The sequence below is a fragment of the Cervus elaphus genome, chromosome 22 (assembly GCF_910594005.1).
Source record: "Cervus elaphus chromosome 22, mCerEla1.1, whole genome shotgun sequence".
NCBI lineage: Eukaryota > Metazoa > Chordata > Mammalia > Artiodactyla > Cervidae > Cervus > Cervus elaphus.
Window position 1 is genome coordinate 14,422,173 of NC_057836.1, and position 21,521 is coordinate 14,443,693.

Sequence of the window (21,521 nt, forward strand, 5' to 3'; positions counted from 1 at the left end):
CCACCCTCGGACCCGCCCCTTCCATTCCAGGTTGGCGCCTGCGCAGATGGCCGGGAGGATGCCTTTTGACCCAGCCTGGTAGCCGTAGTCGGCTGGAGCACCGGCCGCGGTGGATCCTGGGAGAAGATGGCGGCCGCCGTTCACCCCCGAGTTGTCCGGGTCCTGCCAATGTCACGTAAGTGTCACCGGGAACGGCGGCCCCGGATGGGGAGTCCGAGATGCGGATCTAAAGTTTTGGAAGTGGCGCCGTGCTGCAGCGGTCGCACTGAGTCGTGGGCCCCCTGGTTTTTCTAGGTCCGCAGCTGCCTCTGTCCGGTTTCTCCTTTCTCTCTCCTCCGGCTCATACATTAAGTTGTGCCCTTGGGAAGGGGTCTTCGCGGAGAGAATGTGGGCAACGCGAAGGGAAGAGGAGAAAGAAGAGGAGAAAGTGGGGGGCATGTAAAGGATCCAAAGACTCAGAGTACTGATACGGCTGTAAGGTTGTTGTTTAGTTGCTTAGTCGTGTCCGACTCTTTTGAGACCCCAAGAACTGTAGTCCACCAGACTTCATTGTCCATGGGATTCTCCAGCTAAGAATACCGGAGTGGGTCGCCATTCCCTTCTCCAGGGGATCTTTCCGACCCAGGGATCGAACTCAAGTTTCCGGTGTCTTCTGCATTGGCAGGCGGATTCGTTACCACTGAGCCACCGGGGAAGCCTTGATTTTGGTGTTATAAGAAATATTGGGTAGAGAAAGAGACATGCCTGTATGATATCGTTTATATGTAGAATCTAAAAAATAATGATGTAAATGATGAACTTATTTACAAAACAGAAACAGACTCACAGACATAGACAAGGAGCTTATGTTTACCATGGGAAAGGGTGGGTGCGGGGGATAGTTAGCGAGTTTGGGACTGACACGTACACACTGCTATGTTTAACACCGATTGGCTCAGATGACAGAATCCGCCTGCGATGTGGGAGACCTGGGTTCGATCCTGGTTTGGGAAGATCTCCTGGAGATGGGCATGGCAACCCACTCCAGTATTCTTGCCTGGAGAATCCCCATGGACAGAGGAGCCTGGCGGACTACAGTCCATGGGGTCGCAAAGAGTCAGACAGAACTGAGCGACTAAGCACAGCGCAACCAAGGACCTACTGTATAGTGCAGAGAACTCTGCTCCACATTATGTAACAACCTAAATGGGAAGAGAGTTTGAAAAGAATAGATGTAAGTCTATGTATAACTGAATCACTTTGCTGTACGCCTGGAACGAACACAGCATTGTTAGTCAACTATACTCCAATATACAGGATTTTTTTTTTTTTTAAAGAAAGAAATATTGAGGGGCAGGATAGGAATCTGAAATGGATGGGAAAAAAAGGGATAGTGGAGAAAAGATTGACTTTGTGAAAACTCTTAATCCGTTTTAACTTCAGATTCTGTGTATGACAGTGGAAATGATCATACCACCACATCAGGGAGTTTCTGAGAAGATTCGATGAAGTAGTGTTGATAGTAGTACTTTTCCAAATCAAAAGCATTTCTCAAAGGTGGAGTGTGTTCTGAGGAGGCATTGAGGCCTGGAGGAGTGAGGGATGCTCAGGAGAGAAGAATTAGGAGATTGGTGGAAAATAAAGGAAGAAGAATAAAGGAACACTTTAAGATTTGAATAAGTAGAGTTTATTGTCCCTCCTGTTCTGATTGGATCCTCTATGGTCCTCAAATTGAAAGCACACATTTGCTCTTCCACTCACTGAGACTAGAAAAGCAAGGAAATTAGGAGTACAGTTACACTTCATCATTATTTCACTCTCCTATAAACATGCCCTATGTCAGTCTCCAAAAATTGCATTTTCCCATTGTGTATTTCAGTTATTACAGAATATCATTTGCTCTCAAAATTAGGTGCATGTCAGAATCATTCTTAGAGCTTTATAATATTAAACAGAAATAGGGACTCACTGAAGAGCTATTGAATCAGAATTTTTGAGACTGGCTTCTTCCACCTTATATTTTAAAAAGCTCCACAGATAGTTCTAATGCTCAGCCGAGGTGAGAGCATTAGTATTTGGGGGATTCCTTTTTATTTTCCATCTTGGGTAGAACAGTTCCACACCATTGGGCAGGTGCTTGGTGCACACCATTTACAGTGGATGATTTCTTAGCCTGACTTCTTTGCAAAGACATTTGCTGGATCTTGTTAAACTGTTACATTGGTGTCACGTAATGTAGGTTGTGAATCAGATAACTGCAATTTATTGAGTACCTGCTGTCGGCTAACCACAGTCATAGACATTTACATACATTTCTTTTTCCCTTTAACTCATTTTTTTTTTTCCTAACTGATGCCGTAGCTTATACTCTTTACCACTCTGCTTTGTTGTCTCTGGTAAAGTAAGCTTTTGAGTAAACTCTGGAGGGTTCAGTCTAGTGTGTAATGTAATCAAAACACTACAGAACTGTGTAAAACACTGTGAAATGCAGAGACTATTAAGTACCAGAGGAAATCAGAAAAGGGAAAGATTAGATCATTTGAAATTGGGAGGGAAAATTGGAAGGCTCATGGAGAACTGCAGTACTTCCACTGATTTTTGTTTGTTTAGAGCTGTTATGATCTGGAGAGTCAGAGGGGTTGGGCTTTTTCCTGGTACTGGCAAGGACAAGGGGGTGAGAAGGGCAGCAGGAAGTAGAATTCTTTGGAGGCAGTGAAATGACTTCTTGAAGATCTGAAACAGTAGGAAAGGAGGTTGAATACCTCCTTGGCATATATGCCAAGTCGCCTCTGTTGTGTCTGACTCTTTATGACCCCATGGACTGTAGCCCGCCAGGTTCCTCTGTCCATGGGATTTCCCAGGCAAGATACTGGAGTGGGTTGCCATGCCCTCCTCCAGGGGAACTTCCCAACCCAGGGATCGAATCCATGTCTCTTACGTCTCCTGCATTTGTAAGCAGGTTCTTTACCACTAGTGCTACCTGGGAATCCCCATTAGATGGAATCAAGTAATGGAGACCTTTGAAAGCCAAGCAGAACGTAGACCAGTTGTCTTCCAAATGGGTTTTGTAAGAAGAACCAGTGATATATAAAAATACAGTATTAGGACTTAAAAAAAAATGTTTTCTGTAATAGTAATACCTAACACATAGTTCAAACTACATACCAGACACTTTTCTAAGTACTTTCGTATATATTGTATAACGTGTATAACATATTGGAACTACATAGAAGGTGCATGTAATTTACAAATGATACTTTAAAAAAAACCCACTAATGCAATGTGCCAGCAAATGTGTTTGGAGACTGTTGGTTTAGATATTAAGTAGGAAACCAAAGTAGGTTTGATGAATAAAGAATCTTATTTCCCTGATGGTGTTCCCAGTAAATGGAAGAAAATGGAGAGCCTGGAGTCAGAGGGTAATAACTTGTATTTGTGGAGGACCTCAGGTGGTGCTAGTGGTAAAGAACCTGCCTGCCAATGCAGGAGACAGAGGCGATCCCTGAGTCAGGAAGATTCCCTGGAGAAGAAAATGGCAATCCACTCCAGTATTCTTGCCTGGAGAGTCACATGGACAGAGGAGCCTGGCGGGCTACAGTGGTGAAAAGTCAGGGGTCGTGAGGAGTCAGGCAGACCGAGCACCCATGAGCGTGCATACAGTGTGCAAGGTACATACATGTGCAAGGTCCTTACCCATTTATTATTAATGTTCATGTCAGCCCTCTAAAATGTAAGCTCCATGCGGCCAGGGACTTTGTCTTTTTTACTGTGCTAGTCACAGTTTCTTGAATAGTGCTTGGTCTGTAATTGTTGAAAAAACAACTGTGTGAGGTGAGTGTAACATTACCTTCTGGGAATTTTCACAGTAATACTATCAATGAATGAAAGTAACTGTTCCTCACGAAATGCTTCATGTATGCTGGGGTAACGTACTACATGCTTTGTACACATTTACTCTAATCCTCTAGGACCCTTGGAGATGTTCATACCTTGACTCTGGTAATTTTCCCGATTCTGTTTGTTCTGGTCTTTATCCTGTGCCCTAACTTCCTTACTCATTATTCTGATCATTCCCTTTCATACATTCTCAACTCCCCAGTCTGCATCCCTTTGTCATAAAAGAAAGAAAAAAAAAAAAAAAATCAATGCTGATTAAATCAAGGTTTCTACATATTTCCTGCCTGCTCCCGAGAGCTGAGCTAAGGAACACTCCACATGAATTGACTGTTCCTATTTTAAATTCATGAATAAAAATCTCAAGTCAATTTTCAGCATATTTTTCTGGGAAATTTGCTTTCCCTTTCCCCATATGACTAGTTAATGTTGCCAGTCTCCTAAGACTTCTAGCACGTGCTCCTGTCCTATTCTCAGCTTTACAGAGAATGCGAAGGAGTCAGATGGGAACCATCTTTTCCGCACTGTAAAAATCTGAGGGCTGAGTTGGGGTGATTCTCTGCTTTCCCTCCTCTTACAGTGGATGAGCTTCTGGTCTGATGGAAGCCCAGTCAGTTCCCTCCCTTGGCCTTTGGTCCCTTCCTCCCTTCCCTCTTCTTCCCTCTCCTGGGTCATTAACATTTCCCCTCTGCTGGGTGTTTTCCGTTAGCATATAAATATGTTATAATAGCTCATGTTAAACAAACCCTTCCTTGTCTTCTTGTTCCTCTAGTCCTGTTTTTCTTAGTCCCTTTTCACTGCATCCCCCAAGAAGAATTTTCAATATTCCTCTTAGGACCTCCCCACTGCACTCCTCCTCCAGAAAAATTGTTCTTGTTCAGGCCACTTAGAGGCAACATCTTCTAGATCGTAGCGTCCTCTGCTCCCTGCTTATTTCCCTTTTCAGCAGCATTTGACAGAGTTAACTCTTCTCTCCATCCATCACTCTCTTCATTTGACTTCTGGATCACCATTTTCTTTTGTTTTCTCTCTTTTTCAATCCCCTTTGCTGGCTCTTTGGTTTAGTCACAGAACCTCTCCGAGCTATGGTTTTCTGGTGTGCAAAGTGGTAGTAAAGATAATGTGAAATAAAATAATACCTAAGAGTGATGCTGGATGCCTCTGTAAGTTTAGGTGTTATTTAGATATTATTATTTTGTTACCATTATGTGTCTGATCTGCAGTGTTTGTTTTTAATCTCTGTGGTTTCAGTAACTGTTTGGTAAGCTAGGCTCTTTCTCCAATTCCACACTTTTAGATAGGGAAAAGCAGTGGTTTCTGGGCAGTCATCGCTAGTAAGCAGACACAGACTTACTTTCTTAGTAGCTTACTCATCAACTTTGGATGATTTTCAGTAGTGTTGTACTAAAGAGTACAGTCTGAATTGCACTCTTAAAAAAAAAAAATCATCTTTTATCTCTGCCTCCAGTCCATATCATCAACTCTACTTTCATTCATCATCACAGACTGTTTCACAGTCTGTTCCAGGTGCATCTTTTGCTGTTCCCTGCACTGGGCTTATTCATTTCTACTTCTGCATTGTTAGATGTGTTAGGTGTTTCACGTGGAAATCTATCTTTTTTGTCATTACTCACTCAGACCTTTCTTAGAATGCTTTATCCAGGAATCCTTCCTCAAGGTCATTTAACTTATGGTGCCTTTAGTTTGCATTCTTTCTGCTCATTTCATGGGGAGGTTTATACCCTCTTAATTTGTAACTGCTGATTATTTTTCGTAAGGTGATTTATCTTTCTAGGTAAATTATAGCCCATAGGACAGGGAGTTTGCTTTCTGATCTTTATACAGTTTTCCTTATGTCCTGTGGATTCTTTATTGCAGTCATTTGTATTTATTATTGTGGTTGGCACTTCAGTTATAACTTGTAATTCAAAAGTTAACTTTGCACTGTTCCCTAAGTAAGTGAAAATACTGAGAGCAAAATAATGTTGCATTTCCAGGAAAAGAAGCTCTCTGTATTCATGGTCACTTTTATGTGTGTTCTGGGTTTTCTTCAAGGTTCTTCTGTTCCTGCCCTAGCCGCCTCTGTGTTTCACGGCCCACCCCAGCGCCAGCTTCATCATGCAGTCATACCGCATGGCAGAGGTGGGCGTTCCTCTGTCAGTGGGATCGTGGCCACTGTGTTTGGAGCAACAGGATTCCTGGGCCGCTATGTCGTCAACCACCTTGGTAAGTCAAGTTCCTCAAGTTCAACAAACTCCAAAGCTCTTTATTATGTTTACGTACTGAGAAACTGTGAGCTCTGTTTCTTTTCATTGTCACAGTGTTTTGAATTCCTCCTATCTTGGATTTATGTTAGTTTTGGACTCCTGTACATTCAGAGCAGGCACAGACTTCTTATACAGGACATTAATACAGAAATAGGGAACCCTGAAAAATTACAACATCTCTGTTGCTCTTATGTGCTCCGTTGTGTCTGACTCTGCAACCCCATGGATTGTAGCCCTCAGGCCCCTCTGTTCATGAGGTTTCCCAGGCAAGAATAGTGGAGTGGGTTGCCATGCCCTTCTCCAGGGGATCTTCCCCACCCAGGGATCAAACCCATGTCTCTTGTGTCTCCTGCTTTGGCAGGTGGGTTCTTTACTGCTACACCAGTTGGGAAGCCCTATGACATCTCGAGCATAATGGCAAAATATGTTTTTAAAATTAAGCATAGAATTGATTCACGTATCATACTAGAATATTCATTGGAAGGATGGATGATGAAGCTGAAGCTCCAGTACTTCAGCCGACTGATGCGAAGAGCCGACTCATTAGAAAAGACCCTGATGCTGGGAAAGGTTGAAGGCAGGAGAAGGGGATGACAGAGGATGAGATGGTTGGATGGCATCACCGACTCAATAGACCTGAATTTGAGCAAGCTCCAGGAGTTGGTGAAGGACAGGGAAGCCTGGCATGCTGCAGTCCATGGGGTCCCAAAGAGTCGGACACAACTGAGCGACTGAAGAACAGCAACAGTCACACTAGAACTGAAATGTTTACAAAGTCACTGCTGTATAATGTAATTGTATTATGTTAACGTTGATCCTTGCTTCAACCCGTTCTTTTCTAGGTCGCATGGGGTCACAGGTGATTGTCCCCTACCGGTGTGAGCCATATGACACCATGCACCTTCGTCCCATGGGTGACCTGGGCCAGATCATCTTTATGGTGAGAGCCCGGGTTACTGATCATGGGAGCCGACTAATGTAAACCGCTAAGGTCATTTCTGGGAGAGAGAGGCAGTATAACCAAGCAGCAGTTTCCTTCCAAAGTAGACCAAGGGCGTCCTCCATTCACAGGCCATTCTTGTAAACCCTGGTCCAGCACTTAGCAGACTTTTTCCCTAATGAACCAGACAGGAAATATTTTAAGCTCTGCAGGTCTTGATTGCTCAGCTCTGCCCTTGTAGTTTGAAAGCAGCCATGTATGTTCTTAGTCGCTAAGTCATGTCCGACCCTTTGCGACCCCCTGGACTGTGTCCCACCAGGCTGCTCTGTCCGTGGAATTTCCCAGGCAAGAATACTGCAGTGCATGGTCATTTCCTTCTTCAGAGGATCTTCCCGACGCAGGGATTGACCTGCATCTCCTGCACTGGCAGGACAGCCATAGACAGTATGTGAACAAATGGGAGTGGCAGTGTTCCGAGAAAACTATTTACAAAGTTAGATTGCAGGCTGGATTTGCCTGGGGTCATAGTTTGCCAGCCCCTGCTCTTAACCCATGCTGGACAGTAACCTTTGGCCACATTGGCTCTTGAGCCCTTGAAATGTCACTTGGTCTGGATTGAGGTATGCCATAAATGAAAGATTTGGTTCGAAGGCAATACTATTCAATATATTGTTAATAATTTTTCACATTTATCACATATTGAAATAGTATTTTGAGTATATTGGGTCCAATAAGGTAAATTACTAAAATGAATTTCACCTGTTTCTTTTCATTCTTTTAAATGAGGATAATAGAAAAATCAGAATTACTTGTGTTCCTCATGTTATATTTCTCCTGGACAGTGTTTCTCTAGACAGAGAATTACAAATAGGGTGATTTATAACCTGGCTAGCTTTGCATAGACTTCACTTGAAACACTTCTTCCTGAGCATTCCATGTTGTTACTCTTCAACCTTCAGGTTCTTCCTCTAGGCCAATAGTTGCCAGTAGGGCAGGGCAGAGGGGTGGGCTGGGGAGAGCCTTCAAGGGAGTGGTGAAAAAGGGAGTGTGTGGCCCTTTTTGTTTGTCACGTGACTGGCGTCCACATGGTTTATTAGGTGTGGACCAGGGATGCTGAGCATCCTCAGGTGCACAGGCCGGTCCTTCCCACGAAGAACTGTGCTGTCCCAGTGCCCGCAGTTTCTGTGGAGAAACACTCGGGGCCTGGGTGCTTGGCTCAGCTGTTCACACAGCTGGCTTCTCTTTCATCTTCCTGCCTGGGCCTGCACTCTTCCACTGACACACTTTCCTCTTTTAAAAAATGTTTGTGTTACAGGACTGGAACGGGAGAGACAAGGACTCAATCCGAAGAGCCGTGGAGCACAGCAGCGTGGTCATCAATCTGGTCGGGCGCGAGTGGGAAACCAAGTGAGTCTCCGACTCCCGTTGCTTCTTTGCAAAGCGGGCTGAGGGCTCAGTGGACGTTTCTTGGTGGCACGTAGCATGCCAGGGATTGTAGTTGTGACATTTTTAGTTAGTTCATCAGTGTTGATTGAACAACCTTTTCACACCCAGGGGCCACCCTCCCCACTTGACCCCTCCCTTCTTCCCATACACCCCCACCCCCCCCGACCCCCCAGCTGGGGATTTAGTTGGTGGTAAGTCCAGTGTGCAGACATTGTGACATGCTGCTCATGAAAAACCAGTATAAACGGTGTGAGTGCAGTGGGTGTTACCACCTTGCCGGCATCACCACTGGGGGTCCTGTGTTTGGATCTTTCCAGCTGGGGGGATAGGAAGGAGGGTTTTCCTGTTCCCCAGACTGACAAGCTGCACACTGGTTTTTCTCGTGTGAGCAGTGTTCTCAGTCTGTTCTCCATGTTGTTAATCAAGGATAGCATGAGTGCCTGTTTGAGTTATTTTTAGCCCTTGTGTGTGTTGTTTATCAACAGGTAAGGTTGTGTGTTTTTTTTTTTTTTTTTTTTTAGGTTGTGTTTTTTTTAACTTTTTATTTTGTATTGAGGTATAGCCCATTAACAATGCTGTGACAGTTTCAAGCGCACAGCCAAAGGGATTTTAATCCTGCGGTTCCACAGCGCTTTGTTCATGCCCCTTTCTCTGCACTTGTGAAAGTTTAGCTTTGATGTATTTAAGGTATGTCTGCCTTGTCACATATTTTTAAGTTCTCTGATGACTTGCGGGTCTTATTCAGCCTCATTAGCCCCCGAGATGACTATCATAGCCCTTTGTACAGAGCAGGCACTTAGTTTATGTTATTGCATCAAATTGGTGAGTGATTTTTTTTTTTTTTTTTATAGTTTCCTTTTTTCCTCTCTGAGGGAAACAAAGGCCCAGGAGTAAGAAGTGATTTCCCCTCCAGCACCCAGCACATCCCCCCTCCCCACTCAAACAGTGCAGCCAGACATTGTTAAAAGGCAATACCTGTGCTGTTTGATCACTTATAGTCAGCCTGACATTAGGTATGGGAGTGACAATGAGCAGGCCTGTAAAATTTTAGAAAAATTTATTACCTTTGACTTTGGGTTAAATCGTTGCTATTTAAAAGCTTAACTATTATGAATCCCAGCAATCATATAGAAACCAGCTTATCATAGAAAGCTTTGCAATCCCAAGTCAAGTGTTCTTAACCACCCCCTGTCTTTTCTTTCCAGAAACTTTGACTTTGAGGATGTTTTTGTCAAGATTCCCCAAGCCATCGCTCAAGTGTCTAAAGAAGCTGGAGTTGAGAAATTTATTCACATTTCCCATCTGAATGCTGATATTAAGAGCTCTTCTAAGTATCTGAGAAACAAGGTACAGAACAAGTCAGTTTGGAAAGTGGTTCACAGAGCTTGGGTTTCTTGGCCCCTTAGGGGCATGAGTTAAGTGAGAAAGTTTCCTCACTGACGTGTCCAGAATTAGGGGATTTCTAGTTCTCATGTCCAGGGTGTGATTGTTGTGTGGGTGAGGCGTGGTTGAGTGTCTTCTGTTTGCAGGGAACTGTGCTAAGCGGCTGCAGAGATGGGTGGCTCATCCTGTTACCTGCCCTCAAGTGTGTAAAGTTTCTTAGCGCGTAACAGAATTACAGGCAAACACAAAACGTAGAGTCTGATTCCTATACCAGAGTCATACCCGTGTCACCCAGAAAAGCTCAAGGACCGTCTTTCTTTCTCTGACCCTTGCATAGTCACGTCTTATGCCTTTGGAGGAGTGATGTGAAAGCTGGGGTGACAGGATGAATATTTGTCAGGGACGATGGCTGTTGACATTGTAGTTAGCCTTCCTGGACTCCCAGAAACCCCACTGTGGTCCCAGTTGTGCCTGGAAATGGACCAGCCTGGTTTGGAGTCGGTCTGTAACCAGAGATGTTTTATCATCAGGGACTCAGGAGGGGCTGCGGTGCCTGGAGCTGCCTTCGGCATTTGTTTCCTGCCATTAGGAGTCTGCTTGGGGTCAGGCTGATAAGGACATCAGAGTTCCTTAACACTGGCTCCAGCTGTTGGATCCACTGTAATCTTTAACTGAGCAAATCATTTATTAAGCACCTTCCGTGTGCTCCATTGTATAGTGGGTGCTGGGGAGACATGGTCTTAGCTCACATCTAGTTTCTAATCCATTGACGAGAATAATTCCACATGCACCAGGTGTTGCAGAGTAGCTTGGGGAATCTTATAAAAACATCCTCAGTATCAAGATTCCTGAAAAGGAAAAATAGGGATTGGTTAAGAATACCTGACTCAGGATTTCAAAGCTGTCTGTGAGAAGCTGGTTTTCATACTGTTGCTCGAATTCATAATATAATAATTAAATGTTTAAATAGCAATGGTTTAACCCAGAGTCAGGAGAGTGATGACAGAGGTGGGCCATGGACTCTAGTCTGGGGCAGATGTCACGAGGGTTGGTATGGAGGAAGGCGGAAACAGTGGACTGGGGTCCTGGGCAGGTGAAGGGTAGCACCTCAGGAGCAGAAGAGCACGGAACAGGCAGGCTGGCAGCCCAGGAGCTTGTCAGTGAAGAGCAGCTCAGAGGAGGGGCGCTTGGGGATGCTCTGATCTGTGTCATCCAAGTTGAGAGTCGGGGAGTGGGGTGGAGACGAGGTTTCTGGAGTTGAGAAGCTCAAGAAACCGAGGTCTGAGTCCCCTGGGGCTCGTGGTCTGAGTCCCCTGGGGCTCGGATGCCACCCCTGGCGGGCACGGGTGGGAGGGAAGGCCAGGCAAGGTGCTGACTGCTGCACGACCGAGGGGCCTGGTCTCAGAAGGGACAGACGATCCCGAGAGAGGGTGTCTGTCGCAGCAGAGGAGGTGCGGCAGGAGGGCCCCGTGCCCGCTCCTCTGGGCCGGCGTGCGCTGCTGCCACTTCCATTGCTGTAGCCTCCTGCACCCCACCCTCCTTTCTCTGGCTTGTTGCTCATAATTGAGACAAACCAGAGAGTCTGTGATTGGAAGGAAACATGGAGGCCAGAACAAAATCTGTTCTGATTTTTCTCCTTCCTTCTTCTGCATAAGATTCCCTGGAAATAAATATGGAAAGAAGCCCAGCAAGAGCTAAACGACACAGGGCTCTTTTGTGTGTTATTTTCTTTTTAAATTCTGTGTACATGAATCCCTGCACTTAACTGCCGGGATTACTTTCCCAGACCCCCGGCGGATGCCTGAAACCGAGGATGGTATAGAACTCTATAGTACACGCTTTGCTTATCCTGTGCATACATACCTGTGATCAAGTTTCATGTATAAATTAGGCACAGAAAGAGACTGAGGACAGTAACTACTAATAAAAAAGAGCAGTTGTAATAGATTGTAATAAAAGTGGTGTGAATGCAGCGCCCCCACCCTGTTTCTCGCTCCGCCTACTAACTGTACTCACCCTTCTTCTCATGATAATGTTGAGATAGATTCATGTGGCAGCAGGCCCGAGGAGGAGGACCTGAGAGTTCCCCACACCACTCAGAGCAGCGTACGCTTTAAAAACTTAGCAAGTATTTCTGGAATTTTCCATTTAATGTTTTTAGGCTACAGTTGACCGAGGGTAACTGAAAGTGGGAAGCAAAACTGCATATAAGGCGGGGCTGGGGGGGTGGGGTGTGCCTATAACTGAGTGTTATCATACAATGCCCTTAACCTGGAGGAAAGTGTGACCTGAAAGGACCCTCGTGTTCTGATGGTGGAAGGATGGAAGTTTCCCTCACTGACTTCAGAGCTCTGTTTTGTTTGGCTGTCTAGGCTGTTGGAGAGAAGGAAGTGAGAGAGACGTTTCCAGAAGCCACCATCATAAAGCCGTCTGACATCTTTGGCAGAGAGGACAGATTCCTCAATTATTTCGCAAGTAGGTTTTCTTCCTTCCAATAGGAGAGTGACCGTCTTGGTGTCATCTATTAAATACTTCCGTTTTCTGCATATCTGTGGTGCTACATTCATCATACACTACCTTTCTGTTTCCACCTGTGTCTTTTCCTGGGCTTCTTGTGTTGCTGGCCTGTTGGTTAGAATGGGGTGCAGGTAGAGCTCCGTCTTGGGAGTGACCGTGCACTTGGCAGTGCTGAGCAGAAGACAGGTAGCCAAGCCCTTGGTCCTCTCTCCTTGTTCTCCCTGTCCCCAAGTATTTGACTCTTTCACTTCCTATGTTTGTTGTGTGAAGAACAAACAAAGGTGGCGCCTCTTATAAGATCAGTAACTTATGCTACATTTATTTATTTGTATTTATTTAAGCTACATTTATTTATTTTTACTACGCAAAATAGTTATACCAGCTCGGGACACCCAGAGACAGGAGGGTCTTCAGGCAGGTGAGGCCTTCTAAGATGTTGCCTTTTTTCTGCCAGATATCCGCTGGTTTGGTGGTGTCCCTCTTATTTCCTTGGGCAAGAAGACTGTGAAACAGCCAGTATATGTAAGTACCCTGGATAAAGGAGGTTTTGCTGAATTCAAGATTCAGGTGATCAGTTTTCAGGTTTTATCCTAATTCTGTAAGTTCTGACGTTTTTGTCTCTGTCAGATTGCTCTGACTGACTGTCTCTCAGTGTACCTGAGAAGTGCAGGTACCCTGTACGTTTTCACTTGTTCATTCATTCAAGAGAAGTGTTTTGAGGAATATCACTGGGATATTCACAGTGTCACTGGGAATGTCACAGTGCTCACAATACAGGCGTGTGCTGTCCTCACGCTGGCCCCGGTCAGGGGCAGGTCAGCATGGCACTTGTCGGGCAGTGTGATAAGTGCTGACAGGGAGGGGTTTCACGTAGATAGGGCAGAGGACAAATTTGGAGGTCAGGGAAGGGCTCCAAGGAGGTGACATCTTAGGGGAGACCCTGAAGATGACTCGCAACTGGACGGAGGCAGTGGGTGGGGTGGAGTGGCCCAGGCAGAGGGGACCAGATGTCAGGGAGCAGAGGTGAGAACCTTGTGGGTTCCGTGTAGTGATGAACCAGGGTTTCTCAGCTGGAACACTGCACTTTCTGGGTGGGATTACGCTTTGTTGTGGGGCTGGTGTGGGACGGCCTCCAGCCATCAGATGACAGTGGCTCCCCCAAAACTGTGCCGGTTAAAACTCTCCAGGCGTTTGCCCGAGACTCCTGGGGGCCAGAATCACCCCCAGTGAAGACCGTGGGGTCTGATATCATATGGATTATTATTATGTGACATGAGATTATTCTAAAAGTCAAAACGGTGGAATATTGGGTGTCCATGTAGTTCAGCCTAATGCTTTGTGACAGCATGGTGACGTGAGGAGGAGGAGGAGGAGGACGGGGTGAGGTTGGAGCCGGTGGGACAGGCCTGGGCACGGCCTGGAGATAAACATGCCCCCACTGGTGAAAGTATTGATTTCGGTGACCCTTTTACACGGAGCTGATTTGAGTCCTTGAGAAGTGGATTCGTTTAGGAGTTTTCTGAAAGCAGACAGTGATGTCATTTTAATTGCGTTATTTTGTGGTGATTGATGTGGCCTGCTCTCCTTCCTCCCTCTCTTTTTAAAATTCTCTCCCTCATCTCTCTCTGTTGCTCTCTCTTTCAGCAGTTACTGAAACATATGTTATAATTTCTCATAGATTGTGGATGTCACCAAAGGAATTATTAATGCAATTAAAGACCCAGATGCCAGAGGGAAAACTTTTGCCTTTGTTGGGTAAGTGACTGGAGTTTGACTTAAAATTGTACACCCTATTAAAATAAAAGGATTGTGACTTACAATTAGCAATAATTTCTAGACATGCCACTCACAGGTTTATTTGATGCATTTTTCAGAAATGAACGACTTGAAAATACATAAAATAAGTTTATTTACAATGCCATCAAAAAGAACAAAATGTATAAATTTAACAAAAGAAACACAAGTCTTGTATACTGAAAATCACATAGCATTAAGGAGGAAAATGAAGGAAAACCAAAATAAATGGAAAGACATTGCCGTATTCTTGGGTTGGAAGAGTCGATATTGTTAAAATGGCAATTTTCCCCAAATTGATCTGTCTGTTCAACCAAATTTCAAGCAGATTGACAAATTTATTCTAAATATATATGGAAATACAAAAGACCCACCATAGCCAAAAAACCATTTTGACCAAGAAGGATAAACTTGGAGCACTTAAGCTCTCCAATTTCAAAACTTACTCAAAAGCTCTAATTATTAGAACAGTGTGGCACTGGCATAAGAATAGATGTGTAGATCAGTTAAACAGAATTGGTAGTCTAGAAACCAGACTTCATGTTTATGGACAGTGAATTTTTGAAGAGGCACCATGGCATTGCAATGGGTAAGCAATCATGTTTTCAACAAACGGTACTATCCACATGTAGAAAGATGCCACAGATTCTGATTTCACACCATACATAAAAAAATTAACTCAAAATAGACCAGGGACCTAACTGTAAGGGTTAAGCTGTAAAGCTTTTGGAAGGAACATTTAAAAATCTTCTAGACCTGGGGTTAGGCAGAAATGTTGTAGATGTGACATCAGAAGCATAGAAACAAGTGGATAAATTAGACTTCATTGAAATTAAAAACTTTTATGCTTCATAAGACATCGTTAAGTAAAGGATGAAGTAACAAGATCATCAGCTAAAAGGCAGAATAGGGTGGCAGAGAGAGGTATGTGAAAAATTTGAGGATGGAGAGGAAGATAGGCACCCCCTGAGAAAAGAGGGAAAGAGCACCCCCCCCCCAACCCCAGGAGCACCCAGTAGGACCGCAGAGCAGAGCTGAGCTTCTCCTTGAAGCTCATGATCAGAAATGTAAGGGGAGGCCCAGGAGTATGTTCTCTGCAACTCTGTCTTGCTCAGGGCTCAGGTGCAAAGAAGGCAGATACTTGGATTAACCAGAGAGCGGTTTTGCAGTGCGAGGATGGGAGAGGAGCTGGGGGACGAGGTTTTGCTCAGGACGTGTACAGAGGGGTGACTGCAGTGCTGAGCCCTGCAGTCTAAGCCGGGAAGGACACAGCCTCCTGTGTGCCTTTCTCTGTGAGCAGACACTTGGGCCATTCTGAGTCACAGTTAACGGAACTCAAAATGATGGGGATTTGATGTTAAATGAAGAAGACATTACGGAATAGGATGACCTGTGTAATCTTACATTTATAAAAGCAAAAAATGAATAAGGGAATAAGAAGGATATATTAAGTTTATTAGCTTCATCTTTGGTGGGTGGTTTTTCCTCGTGCTAATCTGTATTTCCTATAGGACATACATGTTTTCCATTTTCACAAGAACGATGTTATCTTGTTAAACTAAGAACAGAAGTGTGTGAGTGTGTGAACCTTCTGTTCGTAGGCCCAATCGGTACCTGCTCTTCGACCTCGTGCAGTACATCTTTGCCGTGGCTCACAGGCCCTTCCTGCCGTACCCTTTGCCACACTTTGCCTATCGGTAAGTAAAGCGCTGCTTTTTGTGCTTCTAGAAAAGAGCTAACTGGATGCTTCCCTTTGTGATGCTCTCCCCAGGGGTTATAGAGAGTGTGTCCCTTGTGGTGAAACCTTAGAATCTCTAATGAGGAGGGGCTCCTGACACCTTGATGTCCATCTGGGAAAGAACTAGAAGAGCTTAAGAAAGGGAGTGTGGCTTCGTGGGTGAATAAGCACCATGATAGAAGATGGAATCTGTAGATCTTCACGTTCTCCCACTAGAAGTCCTGGGTGTAATTGGCAGTTATGCTTGGCAGATTGTATAAAGGAGCAGTTAGGTTTCCCTGTTTTATCCACTTGCCCAGGAGTGGGAAAGGGACCCCTCTTCATCAAGGCAGCCTGATTACATGGCTGGGGAAAGAAACCTGGTTGATGTAGCCATTTCCTACAGTTGCCTTGTCTGTTTTTCCTGCTTCTTGCCTCACTCTTTCCCGTGTAGGTTTGTTGTAGTTGTTTAGTTGTTAAGTCGGGTCTGACTCTTTGTGACCCCACAGACTGTAGCCCACGAGGCTCCTCTGTCCATGGGATTTCCCAGGCAAGATACAGGAGTGGGTAGCCTTTCCCTTCTCCAGGGCATCTTCCTGACCCAGGGATCAAACCCACATCTCCTGCATTGGCAGGCGGGTCCTTTACCCCTGAGCTACCAGGGAAGCGCTCTGTATGGAACGATCATGTCACACATTAAGGTCCTGCTCAGGGACACTTTCATGTCATTTGCCAGAGATTGATGAACCAACATGGCAGCTGACTTCTTTATTCGCTTGGTCACTCAGTGACTCTGCAGACATTTCTTGAATGCCAGCTGTGTCTTAGGCAATATTCTAGGCACTCAGGATGTTATAGGAAACCCTCAAAAAGCCCGTACACTGACAGGTATCAGAAAAATAGAGAATTAGAAGGCTGTGTGATGGTAAGATTCACTGATGTGTTAACATAGAACCAGGGCACAGAGTTGGAGGATTGTAAGCTGTGTTTTTGTGGTTTTTTTTGTTTTGTTTTGTTTTAAGCCAAAACTGTCCTTTTTGCTAGTGAAGTTGGTTGGACAGAATCTGAGGCTTGCTGAGTTCTTAGAGAAATTTTGGCCTGTCTTCAGCTTCCTTTTCATTTTTTTCTTACCTCCCATTGGAATGTTTTTCAGGCTTTTAAAAAGTGGCAGAAGCCTGGGTTCAAAGACTTTTTGCGTAAAGGCCCCTTAGGACAGGCAGATTGAAGGAGAGCTGGCCCCATGGTTGCTACTTGGAGCACAGGCTCCTTGCTCCGCCTCCAGTGCTCTGTGGGATGTGGGGACCCCCAGGAATTCCTCGGGTGCCTCCTGTCCCAAGGACACAGAAGACAGGAGCTCAGGTGACAGATGAGGAATCCCCCAGTTTCAGTAGGATGAAGGGATGACACCGAGGAGGCAGGTGGCCCTCTCGTCTGGGTTTTCTCTTGACTTCCTGATTCAAACCCTAGATCTTAGGCATCTCCTCACTTTTGGATCTCTTGGATCCTCAGGGCCCCTGTCTTAAGGCTCACGCTTTCTATCTTGCATAGCACCTGCCTCGCCCCGCGTCCTTAACAGAAGCATATATGAATATCTGGGGCTTAACTCTGAATTTGACAGGTTTCACTCAATGGTGGATCTGTTTTGTTTGTCTTGTGGGTGGGTTGACTGCACTCTTTCTTGGTTTTCCTGATTCACTGTCCCTTTGGTGGGGCCAAGGAGAGCCGGCTGCGAGGCAGGCAGGCGGGCGGTTGGCTTGAAAGGAGAGGTGACCTCCCAGGCTGGGAGCCAGGAAGTTCGGGTGCTCGTTAGTTTCTTTAAACACACTCAGTGACTTCCCGGCTCCCTGGCAGCATGCCGTGCCTGGCGTGAACAGGGAGCAGAGATGCTCATCACGTGTGCCCTGTTTGTTCCTATTCTAGGTGGGTCGGTCGGCTCTTTGAAATTAGTCCATTTGAACCCTGGACCACGAGGGATAAAGTGGAGCGGGTGAGTATGAGGGTGACCAGCCCCTGCTGGGTGGGTGATGGATGAGCGAGTGTTGAGTTTGCTCCGGGGACCTCCTTGGGGACCTCCTGGGTCAACTCCATGGGCTTGTCTGCAGTCCCTGTGTCTCAGGTCAGCCCCGCCCATGTGCATGAACCTCATCCACACCCAGCCTCTCAGGGCCCTGTCTTGGAGGTTTTCAGTTTTTCTCTCCCCTGGATCATCTCCACCTGCATATAGACATGCCTTCTAGCTCTCTGTGTTAAAGGCCAGAGTCCTGCCCTCGGCCCATACCATCTGCTGCTGCCCTGATCGGCTGTGTCTGTGTACATCAGACTTTCTGGAAGAGTGGGCTGTACCTGGGGCTGCCAGCTTTTCACCTCCTCCCTGCTTTAACCCATTCCTTTCAGCTTTTGTCTCCACTGTCTCCCTAAATGCTCGTTCCAGGTCACCTGTGGTCTCTGCTGCCAGGCCCGGCAGTCAGCACCCTGACCTCCTCTCACCTGCAGGGAGCCGCGCTGATCAGAGGCGGCCTTCCTTCTTCTTGAAGCCCTGACTCCCCTCTGTTCTCCCCGGTTCTCTTGCTTCTCCTGCTCCCTCGATCTCCTTGGCTCACCCTCTGTCCCTGGTCTCTGGTGTTGGGGACCAAGGGCTCTGTCTTCCGCCCTTGTCTGTCCTGGCTCTTTCTCTGGAAGACTCTTACCTCGTTCCATCTGTACACTCAAGGCGGCAGCTTCAGCTCCCCCCCGGGACTGCCCCCCGCCCACCCAGCGGCAAGCCTCCCATCTGTTTAGCTATGTATTCATCATCTGAAACCTGGCTCGTCCAAAACGAGAGCCGCAGACCTGCTTTTCTCCCAGCCCCTCTCAGCTCAGTTGATGGTATCACTGTTCTCTGATGCTCAAACCCAAAATCGAGGATTCTCCCTTGATTCTTTCCTTTCCTAACCCCTCTCCATGTAAACAGGACTGCCGCGTCCTTCCTGCTGGGCTGGTACTGTTCTGTCCTCGACTGTGCTCGAAAAGCAGCCCCCACAACAGTGACTGTGGAGCACTTGAGACGTGGCTTGTGTGATGGCAGAAATAAAATTTGAATTTTGTAAAATTGTAAATTAAAGTCACCGCTTTGGCTGGTGGCTGTTGTTCTGGATGGCACAGACCAGCCTGCTGGGCGACACTCAAGTGTGCCAGCTCGCACCTCCCTCTTCCTACCTTTTTGTTCAACATTTTATTGTGGAACTGTTTATCACAGTATTGATAATTTTCCACTTGCAGAAAGGTGGAGGGCTGTCTCCCCTCTCCCCACTCCGGTTCAGGCAGTAGGTCATTCCGTCCTCTGGCCTGACTCTGGGTGCCTCTCATCCCCTGCAGTGCGCTGGTCACTGCCTGACTCACTGTCTCCATGCTGGTCTCCCTCACTGGTCATTTGCCCACTGCACATAGGAGTGTTTCTAGGGAGGAAACAAAATAGATACACTCTGCTGCCTCTACCTTTGAAAACCTGTTCCCTTTTACTGACAAGCAGCAGCCGTGTTGTCCTCTGAATGTTGTTTAGTCACTCAGTCATGTCTGACTCTGTGCGACCCCATGGACTGTAGCCCGCCAGGCCCCTCCGTCCGTGGGATTCTCCAGGCAAGAATACTGGAGTGGGTTGCCATGCCCTTCTCCAGGGAATATTCCCGACCCAGGGATCGAACCCTCTTCTCCTGTATCTCCTGCATTGGCAGGTGGATTCTTTATCACTGAGCCACCTGGGAAGCCTCCTCTGAATGTTACCTGAAAGAGAAGATGAAACAGTCCTTGGAGAACGATGTGAACAGGAGCCGTTCTCCCTGCTATGATGGGCTGGGTCTAGAATCCCAAACCAGTTTCCAGGTGTCCTTTCTATGTTCAAGAAGGATCGGGTGGGAGAGCTGGTGGGCAGGACGCTCTAGTGTGTCTGACGGCTGCACCTCGTCCATTTGTCACTGAGAGTGTTGGGGAAGCAGGCCGGTGGGTTTTGGGTTTGGTCTGGAGGTCACTGGGCAGCTCTCGGGGGAAGGATGGTAGACGTGCCCAGGCTGGAGAGAGGCTTGTTGTTGCTGCGGGTGTACACCCAGCCTTCTGGTTTGCTCGCGGATGAGCTGGGGTTTTTGGAATCTCCGGGCTTCACCTCTTTCCCTCCAAACAATGTGGGTTCGGGTTTTGAGATCCATAGTCAGCATTAGTCAGCCAGGTTAAGGAGAGCTGGAGCGGGTTATTGTTGAGTGATGTTGATTCAGCAAAACCAAGGCAGAAAGCCATGCCTGGAGAACCGGCCAGTCTCATTTCTCTGTTGAGCTTGTGGCTCTGACAGTCTCTCCGCTCCATCCCAGACTGACTGCTCTTTACCCCTCACCCGAGCCCTGCTCTGCGCTCGGGGACAGACCTGGAGCTGACCCGTGGGGCCTGGCCTTTCCTTCCGCACGCAGGCCCTTCTCTGTGCGCTGCTTCTGGTGGTCTCTGCCCTGAATCCACTGAAGCCAGTGAAGTCTCGGCAGCGGGACGCAGGCCGGCTCGCGGGTTGGAGTGTCTGCGAGGCCGGCCCTGAGTGCTCTCGGTGCCTCTTGTCTATCCGCAGATTCACACCACAGACAGGACCCTGCCTCACCTGCCAGGCTTGGAAGACCTGGGCGTTCAGGCCACGCCCCTGGAGCTCAAGGCCATAGAGGTGCTGCGGCGTCACCGCACCTACCGCTGGCTGTCTTCTGAGATCGAGGACGTGCAGCCGACCAAGACGGTCCCCGCTAGTGGCCCCTGAGCTGGCCGTGGCTTTCGGCGTCGTTCGGGTTGCTACCCACCAGGCCACCTTCGGTGGAGAATCCTGTATATAGTGAATGAGAGCCTCTATTAAAACCTGAGATGAAACTCTTTTTTTTGTTTGTTTGTTTGTTTTTTTGGTTTTTTTGAGATGAAATTCTGTGGGCTTGTTTTCTTTCTTGATTTACAAAGGGAGAAACTCAGCCATTTAGAATTTGAGCACAGTTTTCTTTAAATATATATATTTAATACACGTACATCTTTTATTCTCTGAAATGCTGGACGATTTTAATTTCCTTATTATTTATAATAGTGACACATACATCTTCTGCTCTCTGAAATGCTGGAGGATTTGAATTTCCTTCTGTCAGGCCACTTGTGAATGTTCTAGAAGATGAGAACCCCATTTTAAGGTCATAATATTGTGAAGGACCCATGTGATATGTGACTGCCTGTTGACACGTTAGTTGAGAAAATAGGCAATGTCCCATAAGTAATCCGAATTCATCCACACTTTGGGTATTTTAAAAAAATTATCTTAATGATCTCTGCACACACTTAAAATATCCTACATACACAGAAAAACATTATCCGTAGCCATGGATCCTCAGACTGCCTGCAATAATCCCCCAGTCCCCTGCTCAGATCTGAACTTGTCAGGGCCTCCACCCCACTGCGGTCAGGACAGCACCCAGGTGATTTCAGACACGTGGTTGGACCAGACCCACCCCCACCTACCTGTCGCATAAAGGAGGCTAGTGCTTCAGAATTAGGATCACTGCATAAGCTTTAACATCACGGCCAAGACCCAGACCCAGAGTTG

General features: G+C 46.5%; 1 protein-coding gene across 1 annotated transcript; it reads left to right on the top strand.

The window, feature by feature from the left end:
• The first annotated feature begins 30 nt into the window (after positions 1–30).
• NDUFA9 (NADH:ubiquinone oxidoreductase subunit A9) lies at positions 31–20,809 on the top strand. The gene is made up of 11 exons (XM_043881758.1): positions 31–175; positions 5,929–6,099; positions 6,983–7,080; positions 8,396–8,487; positions 9,732–9,873; positions 12,282–12,384; positions 12,881–12,948; positions 14,105–14,181; positions 15,822–15,917; positions 17,858–17,924; positions 20,520–20,809. The coding sequence occupies exons 1-11, from the start codon at positions 127–129 to the stop codon at positions 20,697–20,699; spliced, it is 1,143 nt and encodes a 380-aa protein (XP_043737693.1). The 5' UTR covers positions 31–126; the 3' UTR covers positions 20,700–20,809.
• Positions 20,810–21,521: the final 712 nt, after the last annotated feature.

Coding starts and splice junctions, on each gene's coding strand:
- NDUFA9 (XM_043881758.1), top strand. CDS start 127: ATGGCGGCCGCCGTTCACCCCCGAGTTGTCCGGGTCCTGCCAATGTCA. Junction 7,081..8,395: donor TGGGCCAGATCATCTTTATG/GTGAGAGCCCGG, acceptor TTTGTGTTACAG/GACTGGAACGGGAGAGACAA. Junction 17,925..20,519: donor CGAGGGATAAAGTGGAGCGG/GTGAGTATGAGG, acceptor GTCTATCCGCAG/ATTCACACCACAGACAGGAC.